The sequence below is a fragment of the Ovis canadensis genome, chromosome 18, assembly GCF_042477335.2.
Source record: "Ovis canadensis isolate MfBH-ARS-UI-01 breed Bighorn chromosome 18, ARS-UI_OviCan_v2, whole genome shotgun sequence".
Classification (NCBI taxonomy): domain Eukaryota; kingdom Metazoa; phylum Chordata; class Mammalia; order Artiodactyla; family Bovidae; genus Ovis; species Ovis canadensis.
The window spans coordinates 54958338-54977487 of NC_091262.1; the positions used below are offsets into that span (position 1 = coordinate 54958338).

At 35.5% G+C, this 19150-nt stretch overlaps 1 protein-coding gene across 2 annotated transcripts in view; it reads left to right on the top strand.

Annotated features, from left to right (window-relative positions):
* SCFD1 (sec1 family domain containing 1) overlaps positions 1–12928 on the top strand; it is a 111707-nt gene extending 98779 nt beyond the window's left edge. For both annotated transcript variants that reach the window (XM_069559460.1, XM_069559461.1), the window contains exons 21-25: positions 1207–1259; positions 3554–3587; positions 4069–4134; positions 8798–8866; positions 12715–12928. In XM_069559460.1, the coding sequence (XP_069415561.1) occupies positions 1207–1259; positions 3554–3587; positions 4069–4134; positions 8798–8866; positions 12715–12738 (246 nt within the window). In that variant the 3' untranslated portion in view covers positions 12739–12928. The remainder of the gene's footprint in view (positions 1–1206; positions 1260–3553; positions 3588–4068; positions 4135–8797; positions 8867–12714) is intronic.
* The last annotated feature ends 6222 nt before the right edge of the window (positions 12929–19150 follow it).

Below are 19150 nucleotides of genomic sequence, written 5' to 3' on the forward strand. Positions count from 1 at the left end.
AGCGCTTGCCATCACTGAGTGCAGGACTAGATAGTGATAACACTGCCATAGTTGGTCATTGATCACCTTTGGGTAGGTTCATCCAGAAAAGAATCGGAAAACATCGCAGAAAAGAATGAGTTCCTTTGGGTGTTTGTGCTTTGGAGGGAGAAGGAGATAGAGATTAGGAAATAATGATATTATATGCAGTAAAGCAGTACTTTCTAAATCTTTAATATCAAGATATTATCTTTAATATCAATAAGCTAGTTGATTATGTAGTATGGAGGCTGGCAACCCCTTATCCACAAGTTCTGAAATCCAAAAAGATTTTTTGTATAACTCGTTTGGTGGCAAAACCTAACCTTAACTCATGTTGAGGTTCTTTATAGTTTATTGTACTTTATGTTGATATTCATTTGTTTAGCTGCAGAAATATTACCATGTTACATGATGGGGTGCTGCCCACTGGGAATACTACATTATATAGAGTTGTTATGCGTGATATTATCTATCTACAGTTTTTTAAGTTCAAAGTTCCAAAATATATCTAACTCCAGAGGTTTCAGTTATAAAAGACTTGAACCTGTATTAGGTATTCTGCACAATCAATAAAATCATGGACATATAATAATGTAAAAAATTCTAAAAGCAAAAATACTTAAGTGCATTAGCTTATAAAACAGGTATATTTATTTTTCTCAGTTATTAAGTATAGTTCCCTGTGCTATACAATAGTTTCTTATTGATTATTTATATATAGTAGTGTGTATATGTTAATCCTAAACTACTAATTTATCTGCCCCCACCCTGCCTTGGTAACAACCATAGTTTGTTTTCTGTGTAAAAACAGGTATACATTTGAGAAGCAGCATGCATAGTGGTTAAGTGCTGGGGCATTGAAACTAGACTGCCTGGGCTCAGATCTGGAGTTTCCACACTTGTCATAAGACTTAGGAAAGTTAGATAACCTCTCTGTATCCCAGTTTCCCCATCTGAAAAACGTGGATAATAACAACTACCTCAAAGATGATACGGGATTATGTAATTTCATCTGAGACACTTAGAATGATGTTTAACACATAGTGAATTTTGATGGTGGCTGTTTACCAACTTAGTATTCATTAGTAGATTCATCAAGTAATCTTAAAATACTCTAAGCAAAATTTGAACTTTCTAAAGAGAAATTGCATAGTCATGGTAAAGTTCTCTATTTTTTTTAAATAGGAAACTGATGACTATAGGTATTTTGATCCCAAAATGCTACGGGGCAATGACAGGTAAGCAGCTCTTGCATAATTTGTTGTATGTTTCCCCATTCCCACCAAGAATGGAAATAACTTCTACTGATTTTTTTGTTATAAATCAGTAATTGCTTATTATTAAAAATTCAAACTGTATAGAAAACTGGTAAGTAAATAATATGTAGAATCTCTTTACCCAGAGGTAATCACTGGTAATTATACTTAACACTTTGATACTTTTCCTTCCAAATATATACAGAAAAAAAGTACATTAGATGCTTGTTGTTTTTAATGAAATGATAAGGGCATTACAATCTTATGTGTAGAAAAGGAGAATTTGGATAATTTGTGTGCTTTTAAATGAATAATTATTTTGGACCAAATGAAAAAGATGAAGGCTTTATGTTGAATACCAGTTGTTGGTTTTTTATTTAACTCATCCATACAATCTATGTCCCTGGGGACCATTGCTGTGAGTCCTTCTTTTTGGCAGTGAAACATTCTGCAAATAATTTCTGTATTTTGTGACAAACATGGTGTGGTAAGATACTAACTTTATTATGGATATATTTTTTGAAATTTAATTCTGGTGGTATGATAGTAGTTTATAAAATACAGAAAGAAGGATAAAATTAGCAGAGAAAAAACCTTCTTGGAGGAATGGTCTTTAGCACCAAAACTTGGGTGAAGATTCTTTATTGCCTATACCTTATGTTTGGGATCTTTCGAACTTTGATTTATCCCAAGCTTTCAAATCTTTGTAGATAGTCAGATCGGATAATCTGGTCACTAAAAAATTAATTATTAGATTACTTTGGAAACATAAAGGTTATTCTCTTTTCTGAACTTACCAGAAATAATACCAGAGTTGCAACAGAAGCTGCTGCTAGTAGCTGCAGCTGGTAAGAAAGAGTTTGACAAAAGAATAAATTATAGAAGGAAGAGGATGAGGAGTGACACTAAGGGGCTTCTTTGGTGGGTGATTAAAATGTTCTAAAATTTTAGACAGTGGTAATGGTTGTACAACTCTAAATATACTAAAAACCATTGATTGTATACTTTTAAATGGTGGGTTTACAACATATTTCATGTTCTCAAGCTTAGACTTTTTTCCTTCCTTATATTTCTATCAGTAGATACATTTTGCTTCTTAGAAACTTCTGAGAAATTCTTTCCATTTTCCCTATATATAGTTTATTCATGATAATGAGAAGGAATATTAGGAATGTTGATAAGACAGAGAAACACAGAGTTTCATTTTTAATAGGCTCAGCTTTCTCCTGAGCTGTCTCATCACAAGTAGATCTCTGTTTTTAATAACTGGTAGTGCAGTGTTCTTTGAAGTCTCGCCTCTCCTCATGTTTGCTCTTAGAGGAACTTCAGGCACTCTAGAAGGAAGTTAGGCATTAGGCAGCTCCTGGCCCCTTTTCTGGAATTTTCACCCAGGTCACAGAAATGGGGAAAAGATGGAACTGTGAAATCAGTCACCAAATCATTGAGCAGTTTGATAGCTCTTTCCCCTTGGTTGAGATTTTCAAAAATGGCTTGTGAGGAAAACTTATCTTTGTTTGTATAGCCTATTTTAGCACTCAGAACAAATATATATTTGACTCACAAAAGCTGTGCAAATTGCCTTTATTAAAAGAGCTCTAAGATACCAAGTATTTTTGAAATAAATAAATATGTAATTAATATATAAAGAGGTTACAGAAAAATACAGACCCCTTCTTTCATCCTCCTTTTCCTTCCTAAATTGTTATCCTTGCCATATATGTGTTTGCATAGTTTTTTCACAGATGTAGATACCCACAAACTATAATCTGTCCAGTATGGTAAAACTTGCACATAATTTACCACTGAAGTGGGCTTCCTTGATAGCTCAATTGGTAAAGAATCTGCCTGCAATGCAGGAGACCCCAGTTCAATTCCTGGCTCTGAAAGATCTGCTGGAGAAGAGATAGGCTACCCACTCCAGTATAGTCCTTGGGGTTGCAAAGAGTTGGACATAACTGAGTGACTTTCACTCACCACTAAAGGATATATTTTATCAATTTACCTTATACCCAGATTTCCACTCATCGTGGGAACTAATGCTCCATCTCTCCTATTCCCTCTCAGTCTTCTAGAATTTTAAAGTCAACAGGTTGCCTCATTCCCTTTTGGACACAGAGACTTGTACCCCATCTAGCTTGTTCTCTGAATCCCACTGAAGAATTGTAAATACACAGATAATAGTGCATGTGTGTGTATATATATATTTCCCATGCCTTTTTATACTTAAGCTTTGGGTGAAATTTTCAGTATGGGTTTTTTATTGTTTATTCTTACAGCTCAGTTCCAAGAAACAAAAATCCATTCCAAGAGGTAAGTTCATATAAAAATTCTCTGTCCCTAAAATGGAAGGATGAAAAGGGGACCCAGCAGTCTTGAAGGATATCTTTGTCCTATGGCTTTATGATGATTACTGTATGGCAGTCTTGATAAATCCAATCCTGTATCCTGAAGATGCATTGTAAATAACGATAAATTCAAAGATGACTTTTAGGAAAAAACCTTATGGATTTATTTGGTATTTAATTGAAAGATGAGGTTTATTTTCCTCATAATTGTTTCTGAAAAATCACTACTTCATTTTAATACCCAATAGACATTAGAAATTTACAGACTTTTAAAAAAAAAAAAAATTTCTCTATCATCAAAGGAGTATCAGGCCACTTAGGTTAAAAAAAATACTAACTAGCAAAAGTTGTGGAATAGGCTCCAGACTAAAAGCCATGTTTCTTGAGAGCTAAAATACTGTTCTGTTTCTTTTAACTTACCTATTTTCTTCTACTTGCATTTTTAGGCAATTGTTTTTGTGGTGGGAGGAGGCAACTACATTGAATATCAAAATCTGGTTGACTACATAAAGGTACATTTGATGTTCATATTCTTTTATCATTCGAGGTTTCACAGTTGTCCCGTGTCTTTAACATATTAGCAGTCTCTGATGGCTTTCCTGATTCTTAAATAATCCCTTTTCTAGAGATAGTTTTAAAATCTGGCAGATAAGAAAACAATGAATATATGAGCATTTTTCCATGTCACATTCATTTTTGGCCTAAAATTTTACTTGAGCTGGAAAATAATGTATCTTCTTGATGTAATGTACTATGCAGCTATCTATCTTAATTTGACTTTAAATGTTTAAATAAGCTCCTGTCCCAAAAAACTCTCCCTTGGTGAAATGATTTACTGAACTCCATTTACCTAAATTAAGCACTTTTCTCTCATCTTATTGACCAAAGTCAGCAACATACCTCAAATAAACTTGGAATGTCTGCTCTTTCAGCAAATAGACACTTCAGAGGCAGCACTTTAGAAGTGGTGTGCTGTTCAGAGCTAACAGCAGCAGGGAGTGACAGACAGCTAAGCAAAAGAATCTGAAGGGAAAGGTGTAACTTGGAGAGCAGAAATGCCGTTTAAAATGCAGAGGCAACAGAACCAGTGACATTTTATAACCTTCATTATTCACTTAATATTAATGATTATTCCTTGTGGTCCTACATTACGTAAGACATTTTTGTACAGCAGGAGAAAAAAATACATAGGTGGATGTCACAGAGGATCCTCAGTCACACAGAACATGCCTCAGAATGTGGACCACCACTCGGATTTGTGTACAATACCTTGGTTTCAGGGAAGCATCCGTCTTATACAAAGAGATGTCTTTTATACCCTTCTCTGTTCATATAGCCAGAATCAGGCTCCATGACCAGGCTCAAAGGCAAAAAGCAAGGGAACATAACAGAAACCATGAATCTGTAAAATTTCTATGAACAGTGCTGACAAGCTAGTGCAAGTTGTCCCCTGGTCTGTCTGTGACCCTTGGGCAGACTATATTAATCTGTTTCATTTAGATTTGGCCATGGGTCAACAACATGATTGGTTCCAGGTATGTACCCAAGGGTAAACCCAGGGTTGCAACAGACCAGCTGAAATTAATCCTGTACTTAAATCCCATCCTTTGGTAACTTTTCTTAATTACATTTGTCAGCATTCCTTCTGCATTTTTTTTTTTTAACACATTACAGACCAGAAAAACAGGGATAAAAACCAAAAAATGCTAATCATTTGTGTAGTGTAGTAACTGAAATGCAGGTGTAACTTTAAAGAAACTTTGCAGTTTACCAAATAGTCCAGTGTAAACTTGTTTTTAATCATGCATAAACCTCATAACTCTTACCTCTCTACACCACAGAAATTGTAATTTTGTGAAGTGTATTAATAAATGTTAGCTAAGTTAGTTCTTTCGCTGATCAGTCACCTGCGTCAAGAGACCTTCAGGGTGATCAGTGGTAGGCATGTAAGCCCACCACGTTATCCAGTCATCCTTTACTTGGTCTCAGTTTACAGAATGTTTTGTTTTAACTTTTTATTGCTTTCCACTCACCAAAGCATGGTGTACAGCTAGTAGGGCACGTGATACTGTGACCCATCAGCCATGTGACAGGTGTTTTATGTCTCTACATCAGATACTGTTCTTAACAGATGATCACTTGGGTTCATATTTACACAGTGGTCTTTGGCTCTTGTGTTGAACAGATTCTTCTGTACACATTTGAGCAGCAACAGTATCCTAATTTTGCCTCCTAGAAGGGGTCCTCCGGAATATATAAAACCTGTAAAATGAGAATATGTAAAACAAAAGGAAGTATTAGAATTATTCTGGGTGTTTATCCCCTAGATGTTTTTAACATCATCAAGATATAGCACGTGAGTAAGTCCAGATTAAATCTTTCATAAACCTACCAGAATCCATTTTGGACCTTCAGCTTCAAATAAAGGAGGCTATTTCTGCAGGTGTTGTGAGCATCTGTAAATATAGCTAAGAGTATTATTCTCTTGCTCCCAACCTCTTTCAGGGTACCATGATAATGTTAGCTTTTTATTATTATTAATATTTACCTATTGGCTCCGTTTCTGAGGATCAAAACTTCTCCATCTTTCCATGTGTCAGTAATTCTTACCCAGAATTTGGCCCCTGGTTTAGAAGACCATCAGCTTCGGTGTGACTCCGGTCCATAGTGGCGGCAGTATGACTGCTGGACTTGCCTTTCTTCATTCCCAGTCATAGGAAGTAGGTTGGCCAAGTGCGAGCTTATAAGACTGTGTTATCCACTGATTAATACAGATGCAGAAACCATTAATCCCAGCTTACACACAGGTGAAAAGAAGAAACAGTCCGAACAGATTCAGAGGAATTGTCTTCATTTTCGGATTGTTCATTGCAATTGTATAGAAATCTGATTAGTTTTTGTATATTGATCTTATGTCCTGCAACCCTATTGAACTCATTTATTATTTCTGATAGCTTTTTAATGGATTTTTAAGATTTTCTATAAACAGTATCATGTTATCTGTGAATAAGCATCTTCCTTATCCTTTTGGGATGTTTTTTCCTTTTTCTCGCCTACCCACCCTGGCTAGAACCTCCAATAACAATAGAAGAGTCCAGAGCAGACATCTTTATCTTCTCCCTGATTTTAGGGGGCAGAGCATCCTGACTTTCACTGTTAAGTTTGAGGTTACCAATGGGTTTTTAATAGAGCTATTAATGTTTAGTAGCTACTAAGCCATATAGTCTAATTTTCATGAGAATTCTTTTTTAATCTCATTTGGTCTTACTGTTTCCTTTGTTCTGCATAATGTTCATCTTTCTATCATTTCAGCCCATTTAGGGGAAACTGAGCTAGTAGGTCTGTGATAGCCTGCCTCATGACATTAGAAACCCATGTAATGCAAGCTTGTAGTATGAAACAAAACTTAGGCCTATGGCTCTGAGAGACAATAATTGGGAATTACCTAATATGGCACTTGATTTATACCAATTCACAAAATGAGCAAGTGCCATTTTTGTTGGGAATGCAAAGAAAATACTATAAGAATTCTAGCTGATTTATTTGGTAATGATGTTAGTCTGACTGATATTGTAACTGCTATTTGGTATAACATTGATGTATTTGATAAAATTAATTGGATTGATTTTTGACAAGATGTTTGATAATACTGATATCAGTGACCAATTGTTCTTTTGTTCGAAGGTGATTGCCTAGGGAATAAGCTAGATTTAGTTAATAATTAATTGTTGCATTGAATCAAGGTATTGGTACGTTCATAAAGTTCAGTTTTTAATGAAGAAATATCAAGTTGAAGTTTTATACTGAAATATTACTAAACTTCAGTGTTAAAAATTATAACTATACCTCACTAGATGACACAGAAGATTAGAGTTTTGTGTTTATCTTTGTTTTTATATTCTGTCAATGCTAGAAGGGATGAAAAATGGTGACAAATAATTACAATTAAGCTTGATCAAGGATGGAGAGGAAATGTACTTACATAATCACAAGATTAATCTCAGCCCTGGTGCTGATGTTTGGCCAACCCTGAATGAAATGTTCTAACTAGTGATTAAAATAGGCATGTGCTAGGGCCCAGGATAGACCAGGGGGCAACTTGGACTGCCTGTCAGTGTTCTTTAATGGAAAACGTAGATTGATGATTTCGCTTGGTTGCTGTCATGTTTTCTTGTTTCTGCTGTTAAGCCTGGTCATGCAGCCTGACTGTAGCTGTGTGACCAGAGAGGAATCAAAGATCCCTCCTTGGGCAAGACTGGGGCTTCCCTGAGACCAGGGCATCCTGGTGGTTCACAACTGAAAATGAAATGTGTCTAATGTACTCCTACCCTCATGTGAGCATAGCCTCAAGAATCCCAGTTATATGGCCCTGTTTAATGACTACACATACCATCTCATTTTGAAGAAAAGGTGAGATGTGACTTTTGTTTTACTTGTTCTCAGAGAATGTCAGCCAGCGATGTTTACTCAGCTCATACATCACAAAGAAATGTCCTTCTCTAGTACTGCAAAGCCATAATTCTTTTGGTTCCTTGATTAACCACATTTGGTTTGTACATTACAAAAGAAAACTTACAAATTTACCTTCAAGTTCACAATACATATAAGCATTTCAACATTAAGAACTTACCAAAATTCTCTAGTCAAAAAGTTTTGACTGCTTGTAACTGGGTGCCAACATTCTGTCAAGGTTAAGGATGAAATTCATAGTTACAGAATGGAATAGGGCATATTAACATATAAATACTATATGATCACAGGTGAGTCTTAAATGCCAATCCATGCTGCTCACACCATATTCTACTTTCAGTGTTAACAAAACTTTCGGTGTTTTCTTCAAGTAGTTACAGTCCTACATAGAATGTTGGCTGAAGATTTTATAATTACTGCTCCTATGAGATGCGTCACTCATCACGTTCCTTCTATTTTCAGTGTAAGTGGCACATGTAAGAAACATGCCTAACACATATTTTGAATGGAAAAAATGTGCCCATTTCACTACTTTATTCCATGTAATTTTAGGATAGGTGTACACTAAAATCCAGTACTCACCCTAAAGGAAAATAAAACCTTTAAAAATAACAAAAAGTCTTCTTATGTTTAACCCCTCTTTTTGGGAATATTGAAAATATTACTTGTTGTTTGTATCTGAGTTCTGTGTTTGATGTTTTACAGGGGAAACAAGGCAAGCATATTTTATATGGCTGCAGTGAACTTTTTAATGCTACACAGTTCATAAAACAGGTAAAACGTACTTTTTAGTTTGTTTCTTTAACATACCTTAAGTTGCTGTTGATATTTTTCAAAAGACAGCAAGACAATCCTATTCATCTGAACCAGCTGAAACTAAAAGCCACGGAACAAGAAGAATGTAGGGTTTTGCCGTGGACAACTGTAAAGGAAACTCGTGTGTGTAATGTTATTTCCATTATCCCAAATCACTGAAAAAGTAAATTCTGAAAACTTTTAATTGGAGTAGTGTACTTGCTTAGGCAAAATTCAGTCCAGCATTTCCTTGATATACTGTCCATATTTCTGACTTTGCCAAGCATATCACAAATTGAACTGAGAAACTGTTTCTTGGGGGACTGATACAACAGAATGTCATTCACCTTGAAAGTCACTGAAGGCAGTAGCTGAGGCATAGAAGGTCTTTACATTCTTTTACTGTTCTCAGTACTTACGTTAACTTCAGCTTTTTAAAGCTTAAACTGCTTCAGAGGCTTAGTAGGCTGACCAATAATATTTACTCACCTTTGCCTTGGCTAGCCTAAAAATCATAACTGTACCCTCTGCTCATTTTTAGCATCTCTTCCTAGCACCTTCTTCCAGCACAACTTTCTTACCCACTATAATATGGTTCTTTTATTCTTAACCTCAATGTGGTAGTCCACTGATATTATGAGAATTTCAGATATACAGAAAAACTGGAGAGAATTTACAGTGAATACATTCACATTCCCCACTAACATTTTATTGCACTTGCTTTATAAGCACCTGTCCATCTTTCCATTCTGCTCATTGCTCCAGCTTAATTTCAGAGTAAATTACAGATACCAGTACACTTCCCCCTTAATACATCATTGCCAATATCATTCACCAGATTTCATTGTTTAGTTGTTGTTGTTGTATTACTCTCTGGAAGTAAAATTTACAGCAGTGAAATACACATATCTTAAGTGTACATTCCTGCCTTGTCAGATGTATTGTTCACCTGAGTAACCCAAACCTATATCAGGGTACAGAAGTTTACACAGTGTTCCTTTATGGCCTTTGCCAGTCAGTCCTTGCTCCTAGTCAAAACTTGCTCCCAAAACAGTGTCTTGATATTTTCCCACCATAGATTCATCTTACGTATTCTAGAACATCATAAACGGAAATTTTCTTGGTTAACTTGGTTAACTGTTAATCCTTCCAATGAACTAGATGGTGTTAATGCTAATTTTCTCTGTTAGTTTTCTGTTCATTGGTTTCTCCTTTTTATTTGATTACTTTGGGTTTACCTTCTTTTACTATCTGATATTGGATAATTATTAAATCATTAACTTTAGTTTTTCATTTCTAAAATAAGCTTTGAAAGCGATAAAGCTTATTCTCTTCCCAAACACTGCTTTAGACACATTCCACAAATGTTGATATATTTGTATTATCATTTGAAATATTTTAAATTTACCTGGTGGTTTATTCTTTAGCCCTTGTAGAGAGATCTATTGTTGTTTGAAGTATTTATGGTTTTTCTAGATAACTTATTGATTTCTAATTTAATTCCCTGGTTGTCCTAGAACATTTTACATGTAAGTTCATTGTCTGAAAATTTGAATTCCTTTTATAAACCAACATATAGTCAATCTTGCTAAGCACTCCATATGAAGAACATGAAGGAAGAGCTGTAAATATTAATTTGGTCAAAGTAGTTGATAGCATTAGTTAGATCCTCTGTATCAATTTTTTTTCTGTCTAGTTCTATCAGGTATTAAAAATCTCCATCTGTGATTGTGGAATTGTCTCTTCCTTTAGTTCTGTCAATATTTGCTTTTAAGTTCTTTTATTAGGTACATACAGAGTTTTGATTGTTTATATTCTGATGAGTGGGCTCTTATCCTTATGCCCATATTCTTCTACATATCTAGTAATGCTCTTTGTCTTGAAATCTACTTTATCTGAAAACTAATAAAGCCACTCTAGCCTTCTTATACTTACTGTTTGCATCTTATAACTTTTCCATCTGTTTACTTTCAACTTGTCTGAATTTAAAGCATATATCTTATATATCAAGCATATTATACTTAAAACCTATATCTTATGTGTGTGTGTATGTATATATATATCTATATACTATATATCTTAGAATATTATTGGATCTTGTGGGGTGTTTTTTTAAACCCACAATATTTTTTTTCAAAAGCCATTCTGACAGTCTCTTTTAATTGGAATGTATTGGTCTTTAACATCTAATGTAATTATTACTGTAATTGAATTTAGGCCTACCATTTTACTGTTTTCTCTGTTTCTCCTTTCTTTGTAAGACTTGAACACTTTTTAGAATTCCACTTTAATTCATCTCTGCATTATTAACTTAGGGTTGCTCTAAAAATCACTTTCTATATACCTTTAACTGTTAATAGACCAGTTATTATGGTACTTGTATTACATGTAGAAGCCTTGCAACCATACAGATCAACATTTATGCTGCAGTTGTTATATTTTACATACATCATTAATTTTACAAAATAGTGGACAGTGTTGTTTGTGCTTTAAACAGTCATGTATAGAATAAAGACATAAATCTTTTGCATTTATATGGATATGAATTCCAGTGCTCTTTATCCCCACTTACAGATTTTAATTTCTGTTGACTGAAAAACTTTCTAGCAGTCATTGTAGCTCAGGTATGCTGGCAATGAGTTCTCTTAATTTCACATATATATATATATATACACACACACACATACAATAATTGGTTTTCAATAATTTAATTACAGTGTATCTGTTTTAGTTTCCATTTTTATGCTGAGATTTCCTTTTTTCTTTCATTGTAAGCCTGTTTTTCACTATTTCTTTGAGGATATTGTCCTAGCTGCTTTGAAAACCTGGCTGTTAATTACCACACATGGATCAACTCACTGTTGGTCCCCATTGTCTTACCCCCTAGAGACTGGGCCCCTGGATTCCTGTTTCTTTGGATTCACTAATTTTATGCTGTGTCCTTTACACTGTTTTAGAAACAGAATTGTTGCTCAGACTCAAAGTTCTGTCTCTTTGGCAATAGCTCAAGTCTCAAGTCTCTCTCATTCATAAGTGGTTCAGGGTTTCACCATAGATTCAGGAAAAGTCTATATACAGACTTAGGGCTCCCTCACTTCCTGGTAGCTTTAGTTGCCTGCAAACCCTTTCCTCTGGTTTTTCAAGCCAGAAAGACTATGTTTTCTGTCCATTTTAGCAGCTAGTATAGTACCAACTGTGGCCTGCCTTCAGGCTAGGAGCCACAGAACCAAAGAACTCAGCCTGTATTATTCCTTCCTTCCAAATGTTGATTCTGTTCCAGAGCTCACCTTCTTTCCGTCGTTCCCCATTGCCTATAGGAAGTTGGTTTTGTTTAAAATTTATCATTTCTCTCTCTCAGAGACTTGGTCCAATAGGAGTTTACCCAGCCTTCCAGAACTGAAATTCTTTTCCCTTCTTTTTAATGATCTTTAGAAATATATTTAATGTATTTCTAATTTCTTTTACAAACATATTAAAATATATAGAAAAGTAAATTGTCATTGTCAGTGAAGTCACACATGTTTTTCTTTACGTTTTCATACTGAGTTAATATTTTTTAATTCTGTTTTTGTTTTCAATTACTTGAACTTGCTCCTATATAATGGTTATACATCTTTTCACCATAAGTTTTTAAATATCTATAAATCTGAAACATTTTAGTGAATATTGAGTGAAAAGGTATTATTCTAAAATACAATGAAGTACATGAAATAGCCTAAGTTTTACCATGATAAAAGTGTACATTTAAGGTGATTACAAATATGATTAATACCTAAGTTTCTTTTGTGATTAAAAAAGTAATATTTATGTTTTATCTTTTGTTTTAGCTGTCACAACTTGGACAAAAATAGCACAGAAGAACCATAACATGAGAATCTATTTAGAACTTGAATAAATGTAAAAAGTCAAAAGAGCCAGATGTTTCCTTCTCCATATCAATGTCCTAACGGTGAAACTTAGAGGTATTTGTTAATTTTTAAGGAAATTCTATACTTAATATAATGTATACTGATTAAAAAAATAAAGCATTTCAGAAATAAATTTTAACATTGTAGAACATGTTATTTTTTACAAATGAGAATGAAAGTACTTTGGAAAGAAGGAAAGTTCTGTCTGAATATAATGTTAAAATATTAATATAATAACCAGTGTATTAGGATTGAAGCCAGTGAAAGTTTAAGAATATATGTCTTATTTGATTGGTTCATGAATCTCCTACTTGTATTCATTTTAATTGTAAAATTACCTTTCCATAGTTTGTTTCCTGTGTTGCCTTTAGATTTAAAAGCCACTTTAATGTCCCTTCTCCCTCTGGTACACCTGTGTACATTTTAGCATTTATATCTCCTTTATATAATTGCTCAAACATTAACATCTGGAGCAGATAAATACAAAACATTTATCCTGTACACTTCTAAATATTATGTAAAAGTAAGTGTTAAATTTGGTACTCACCTTCCTCTCTGTGTGAAATGCAGCACTAAAAATGAATGCTGATCAGCCATGTATCTCAGGACAGCCGTGAGATAAAAGCACACCAGCCTCTCCAGAGGAAACAGCTGTTCCTATTATAAAGACCAGAGAGCTGTTCCTCTTAATGAGCCTCACCAAGAGGAATCTTCAGTGTTATAGAGAGCATCCTGATAATAAAACAAGATTCACAGAACTGTTTCTTTCTGCACTCCCACCCACCATGAGTCAGGTGGGACATCACACCAAAGCAGAGGTCCAGAAAACTAATTGTAGATGATGGAGATGACTAACATATTCCTGGGGTATAAATTTAAAGTATGTTTGAGCTGCTGTAATAAACTACCATAGGCTGGGTAGCTTATACAACAAACAGGTATTTCTCACAATTCTGGATGCTAGGAATTTGAAGATCAAGTTACCAACAGATCTAGTGTCTGATGAGAACATTCTTCCTGATTTGCAGAGAGCCATGTATCCTCACGTGGGGAGCAGAGAACAAACTCTGGTCCCTTCATCCCCCTTTAAAGGCACTAATCCCGTCATGGGGCTCCACCACATGACATCATCCAAATACAGTTACCTCCTCAAATCCCTACCTACAAATACCATAACATTGGGGAAAAGACATTCTCTTCAATAAACTGTGCTGGGAAAATTGGACAGTCATATGTAGAAGAATCAAATTAGAACATTCTTCAACACCATACACAAAAATAAACTCAAAAAGGATTCAAGACCTAAATGTAAGACCCGATACTATAAAACTCTTAGAGGAAAACATAGGCAGAACACTTTTTGACATAAATCACACAATACCTTTTTCAGTTCTCCAAGAGCAATGGAAATAAAATTTAAACAAATGGGACCTAGTTAAACTCAAAAGCTTTTTTATGCACAGCAAAGCAAATGATTTTTAAAAAGATAACCCACAGAATGGGAGAAAATATTTATAAATGATATGACTGACAAAGGGTTAATTTCCAAATTTTATAAACAGCTCTTGCAGCTCAACATCAAAGCCCAATCAGCAGCTCTTGCAGGTCAACATCAAAGCCCAATCAAAAAGTGGACAGAAGACCTAAATAGATTATTTCATCAAATAAAACATACACATGAAAAGATGCTCAACATCATTATTGTTAGAGAAATGCAAATCAAAACTACAATGAGATACCACCTCACACCAGTTAGAATGGCCATCATCAAAAAGTCTACAAATAATAAATGTTGGAGACAGTGTGGAGAAAAGGGAACTCATATAGTGAAGTAAGAGAAAAATATAGTGCAATGTCGCCTTATATATATGGAATCTAGAAAAATGGTACAGAAGAACTTATTTGCAAAGGAGAAATAGAATCACAGATACAGACTGCTGTGTATAAATCAGATAACTAATGAGAGTCTACCGTGTGGCACGAGGAGCTCTACTCTGTGCTCTGGTGACCTAAATGGGAAAGAGAGCTAAAAGGGAGTGGACATGTGGGTACATGTAAACTGACTCACTTTGCTGCACAGCAGAAATAACATTGTAAAGCAATTATAGTACAATAAACTCTTTGAAGTTTTAAAAAATTATGTAACAACCAACAAGACCTATTATATATAGCGCAGGGAACTCTGCTGTAGCACCCTAAATGGGAAAAGAATCTGAAAAAGAATATATACACACACACACATACATGCATATATGTAATGTATAACTGAATCATTTGCTGTACACTTGAAACTTAACAGCATTAACTATACTCCAATATAAAATAAAAGTTTTTTAAAATACCATTACCTTGGGGATTAGGGCTTCAGCATTTGATTTTCTGGGACACAGACATTCAACTCATAGCACTACATCTGTCAAAGTGGCTGGTACTCAGGGCTTCAGGAGAGACCTTTATGAAAAGACAAGGCTAATTAAGATGTTAAGATAGGAGAAAAAGCAATGTCCCTGTCTCCTTAGAAATGGAGAAATTATACTCTAAATAGTTAACATTCAGAAATTTTGTAACTACATGAAAGACAAAAGGAAGTGGTCTGTTTTTCTAGTTAACGTTATATTTAAACTGACTTAGGGTCAGAATGAGGAGAAGGCAATGGCACCCCACGGCAGTACTCTTGCCTGGAGAATCCCATGGATGGAGGAGCCTGGTAGGCTCCAGTCCATGGGGTCGCTAGGAGTTGGACACAACTGAACGACTTCATTTTCACTTTTCACTTTCATGCACTGGAGAAGGAAATGGCAACCCACTCCAGTGTTCTTGCCTGGAGAATCCCAGGGACGGGGGAGCCTGGTGGGCTGCCATCTCTGGGGTTGCACAGAGTCAGACACGACTGAAGCGACTCAGCAGCAGGGTCAGAATGACCATCATTTAAAAGTCTACAAATAAATGCTGGAGAGGGTATGGAGAAAAGGGAACCCTCCTACACTGCTGGTGGGAATGCAAGTTGGTACAGCCACTATGGAAGACAGTATGGAGGTTCCTCAGAAAGCTAAAAATAGAATTACCATATGACCCAGCAGTCTCACTCCTGGGAATATAATCCTGGACAAAACTATAATTCACAAAGATATGTGCACTCCTATATTCATAACAGCACTATTCACAATAGCCAAAACATGGAAATAACATAAATGTCCATCAGCAGATGAATGGATAAAGCAGATGTGGCACGTATATAATGAAATTCTCAGTTCAGTTCAGTCGCTCAGTCATGTCCGACTCTTTGCGACCCCATGAATCGCAGAACGCCAGGCCTCGCTGTTCATCACCATCTCCCGGAGTTCACTCAGACTCACGTCCATCGAGTCCATGATGCCATCCAGCCATCTCATCCTCTGTCGTCCCCTTCTCCTCCTGTCCCCAATCCCTCCCAACATCAGAGTCTTTCCCAATCAGTCAACTCTTCTCATGAGGTGGCCAAAGTACTGGAGTTTCAGCTTTAGCATCATTCCCTCCAAAGAAATCCCTCAGAATGGACTGGTTGGATCTCCTTGCAGTCCAAGGGACTCTCAAGAGTCTTCTCCAACACCACAGTTCAAAAGCATCAATTCTTCGGCGCTCAGCTTTCTTCACAGTCCAACTCTCACATCCATACATGACCACTGGAAAAACCATAGCCTTGACTAGAAGGACCTTAGTCGGCAAAGTAATGTCTCTGCTTTTGAATATACTATCTAGGTTGGTCATAACTTTTCTTCCAAGGAGTAAGCGTCTTTTAATTTCATGGCTGCAGTCACCATCTGCAGTGATTTTGGAGCCGAAAAAAATAAAGTCTGACACTGTTTCCACTGTTTCCCCATCTATTTCCCATGAAGTGATGGGACCGGATGCCATGATCTTTGTTTTCTGAATGTTGAGCTTTAGGCCAACTTTTTCGCTCTCCTCTTTGACTTTCATCAAGAGGCTTTTTAGCTCCTCTTCACTTTCTGCCATAAGGGTGGTGTCATCTGCATATCTGAGGTTATTGATATTTCTCCTGGCAATCTTGATTCCAGCCTGTGTTTCTTCCAGCCCAGTGTTTCTCATGATGTACTCTGCATAGAAGTTATATAAGCAGGGTGACAATATACAGCCTTGACGTACTCCTTTTCCTATTTGGAACCAGTCTGTTGTTCCATGTCCAGTTCTAACTTGCTTCCTGACCTGCATACAGATTTCTCAGGAGGCAGGTCAGGTGGTCTGGTATTCCTATCTCTTTCAGAATTTTCCACAGTTTATTGTGATCCACACAGTCAAAGGCTTTGGCATAGTCAATAAAGCAGAAATAGACATTTTTCTGGAACTCTCTTGCTTTTTCCATGATCCAGCGGATGTTGGCAATTTGATCTCTGGTTCCTCTGCCTTTTCTAAAATCAGCCTGAACATCAGGGAGTTCACGGTTCACGTATTGCTGAAGACTGGCTTGGAGAATTTTGAGCATTACTTTGCTAGCGTGTGAGATGAGTGCAATTGTGCGATAGTTTGAGCATTCTTTGGCATTGCCTTTCTTTGGGATTGGAATGAAAATTGACCTTTTCCAGTCCTGTGGCCACTGCTGAGTTTTCCAAATTTGCTGGCATATTGAGTGCAGCACTTTCACAGCATCATCTTTCAGGATTTGAAAGAGCTCAACTGGAATTCCATCACCTCCACTAGCTTTGTTCATAGTGATGCTTCCTAAAGTTCACTTGACTTCACATTCCAGGATATTCTGCTCTAGGTGAGTGATCACAGCATTGCAGTTATCTGGATCATGAAGATCTTTTATGTAGAGTTGTTCTGTGTATTGTTGCTATCTCTTCTTAATATCTTCTGCTTCTGTTAGGTCCATACAATTTCTGTCCTTTATTGTCCCCATCTTTCCATGAAATGTTCCCTTGGTATCTCTAATTTTCTTGAAGCGATTTCTAGTCTTTCCAATTCTATTGTTTTCCTCTATTTCTTTGCATTGATCACTGAGGAAGGCTTTCTTATCTCTCCTTGCTATTCTGTGTATAGCACAAGGAACTATATTCAGTATCCTGTAATAAACCATAATGGAAAACAATATGAAAAAAATATATGTATATATAATGAATCACTTTCCTATGTACCAGAAGCTAATTACTGTAAATTAACTGTACTTCAATTTAAAAAATTACACTGAAATCCAATCAAAACTTATCATAAAGGCACACAATGAGGAGAAAAATTCTCTATAGAAAGAGACTCACACTGAGAGATGCCAGGGAGGATAGAATTACTAGACAAAGACATTAAAACATTATTATAACTACATTCCATATATTCCAGAAGGTAGAAGAAAGTTGAAGCATTTTAAATTAGAGATGTAGAAGATTTTTTAAAAGGCCCCAAATGAACTTAATAGAAATAAAAAATTCAGTGTTTCAGATTAAAATTTGTTAGATATATTTGTAGGATAATAGTATTTATAAATTGAACTTAAAACTAAGGAGACTTGTTTTTGTCTTTTTCAGTTTTGGTTAATGAACCAAAAGTAAACTTTTTAAACAGAAGTAACTCCCATATATTTTCTGTGACCACAAACTTACAGTGACAACCTTAAATCATACCTGAAGCTCTCTACTCCAATTACCCAAGTCAATAAATTCACCTTTTTAGCTTAAAACAGTTTGAGATGACTTTCTCCATTGGCAAAGAAAGAAAGGAAAAAATGAAATAAACAAGTCATGCAATAGTTACTAAATTACATCAGTCTAACCAATTCTAAGAAAACATATCCTCTTTCACAGAACTGCTAAAAGTAATGCTGACACCTACTAGTAATGTGGGTGTAGATTCAGGATTGAGATGTGCCCGCAGAATACACACCACAGTCCAGAACTCCACAGTCTGCTAGACATAAGAATTCTCACCGAGTTTCATGTTTGACCAGTTACCTGTACTAGACCTAGAACTGTGATGCTTTTTGAGAATAAAATTTATTAAACTATTTATGGACTACTTTTTGTGTTGCTAAACTGTTTTAAGTTTTAATTCTATGAGTAATTTTTTACATTATGCAGTTTATATACAAACGGATTTCTGATCATATATCCTCTGTTTAAAAAAAAAATAACTTGGATTTGACAATCTTCAAGTCCCCTACCATCATTAATATTCTAACATTACAGCCAAACTTAGAGAAAAATTATTTATAAACCTGTATTCCAGTTTACTGCTAAGTTAACCTATACTAAAAATCAGCAATGGTCAATTGCATGGGTCATACCTTATGAGAGACAGAAGAGCAAAGAGGAGGAAATTAACAGCTTTAGACTGTTATCAGACAGAACTTTGTTAAGTGTTTTAAATA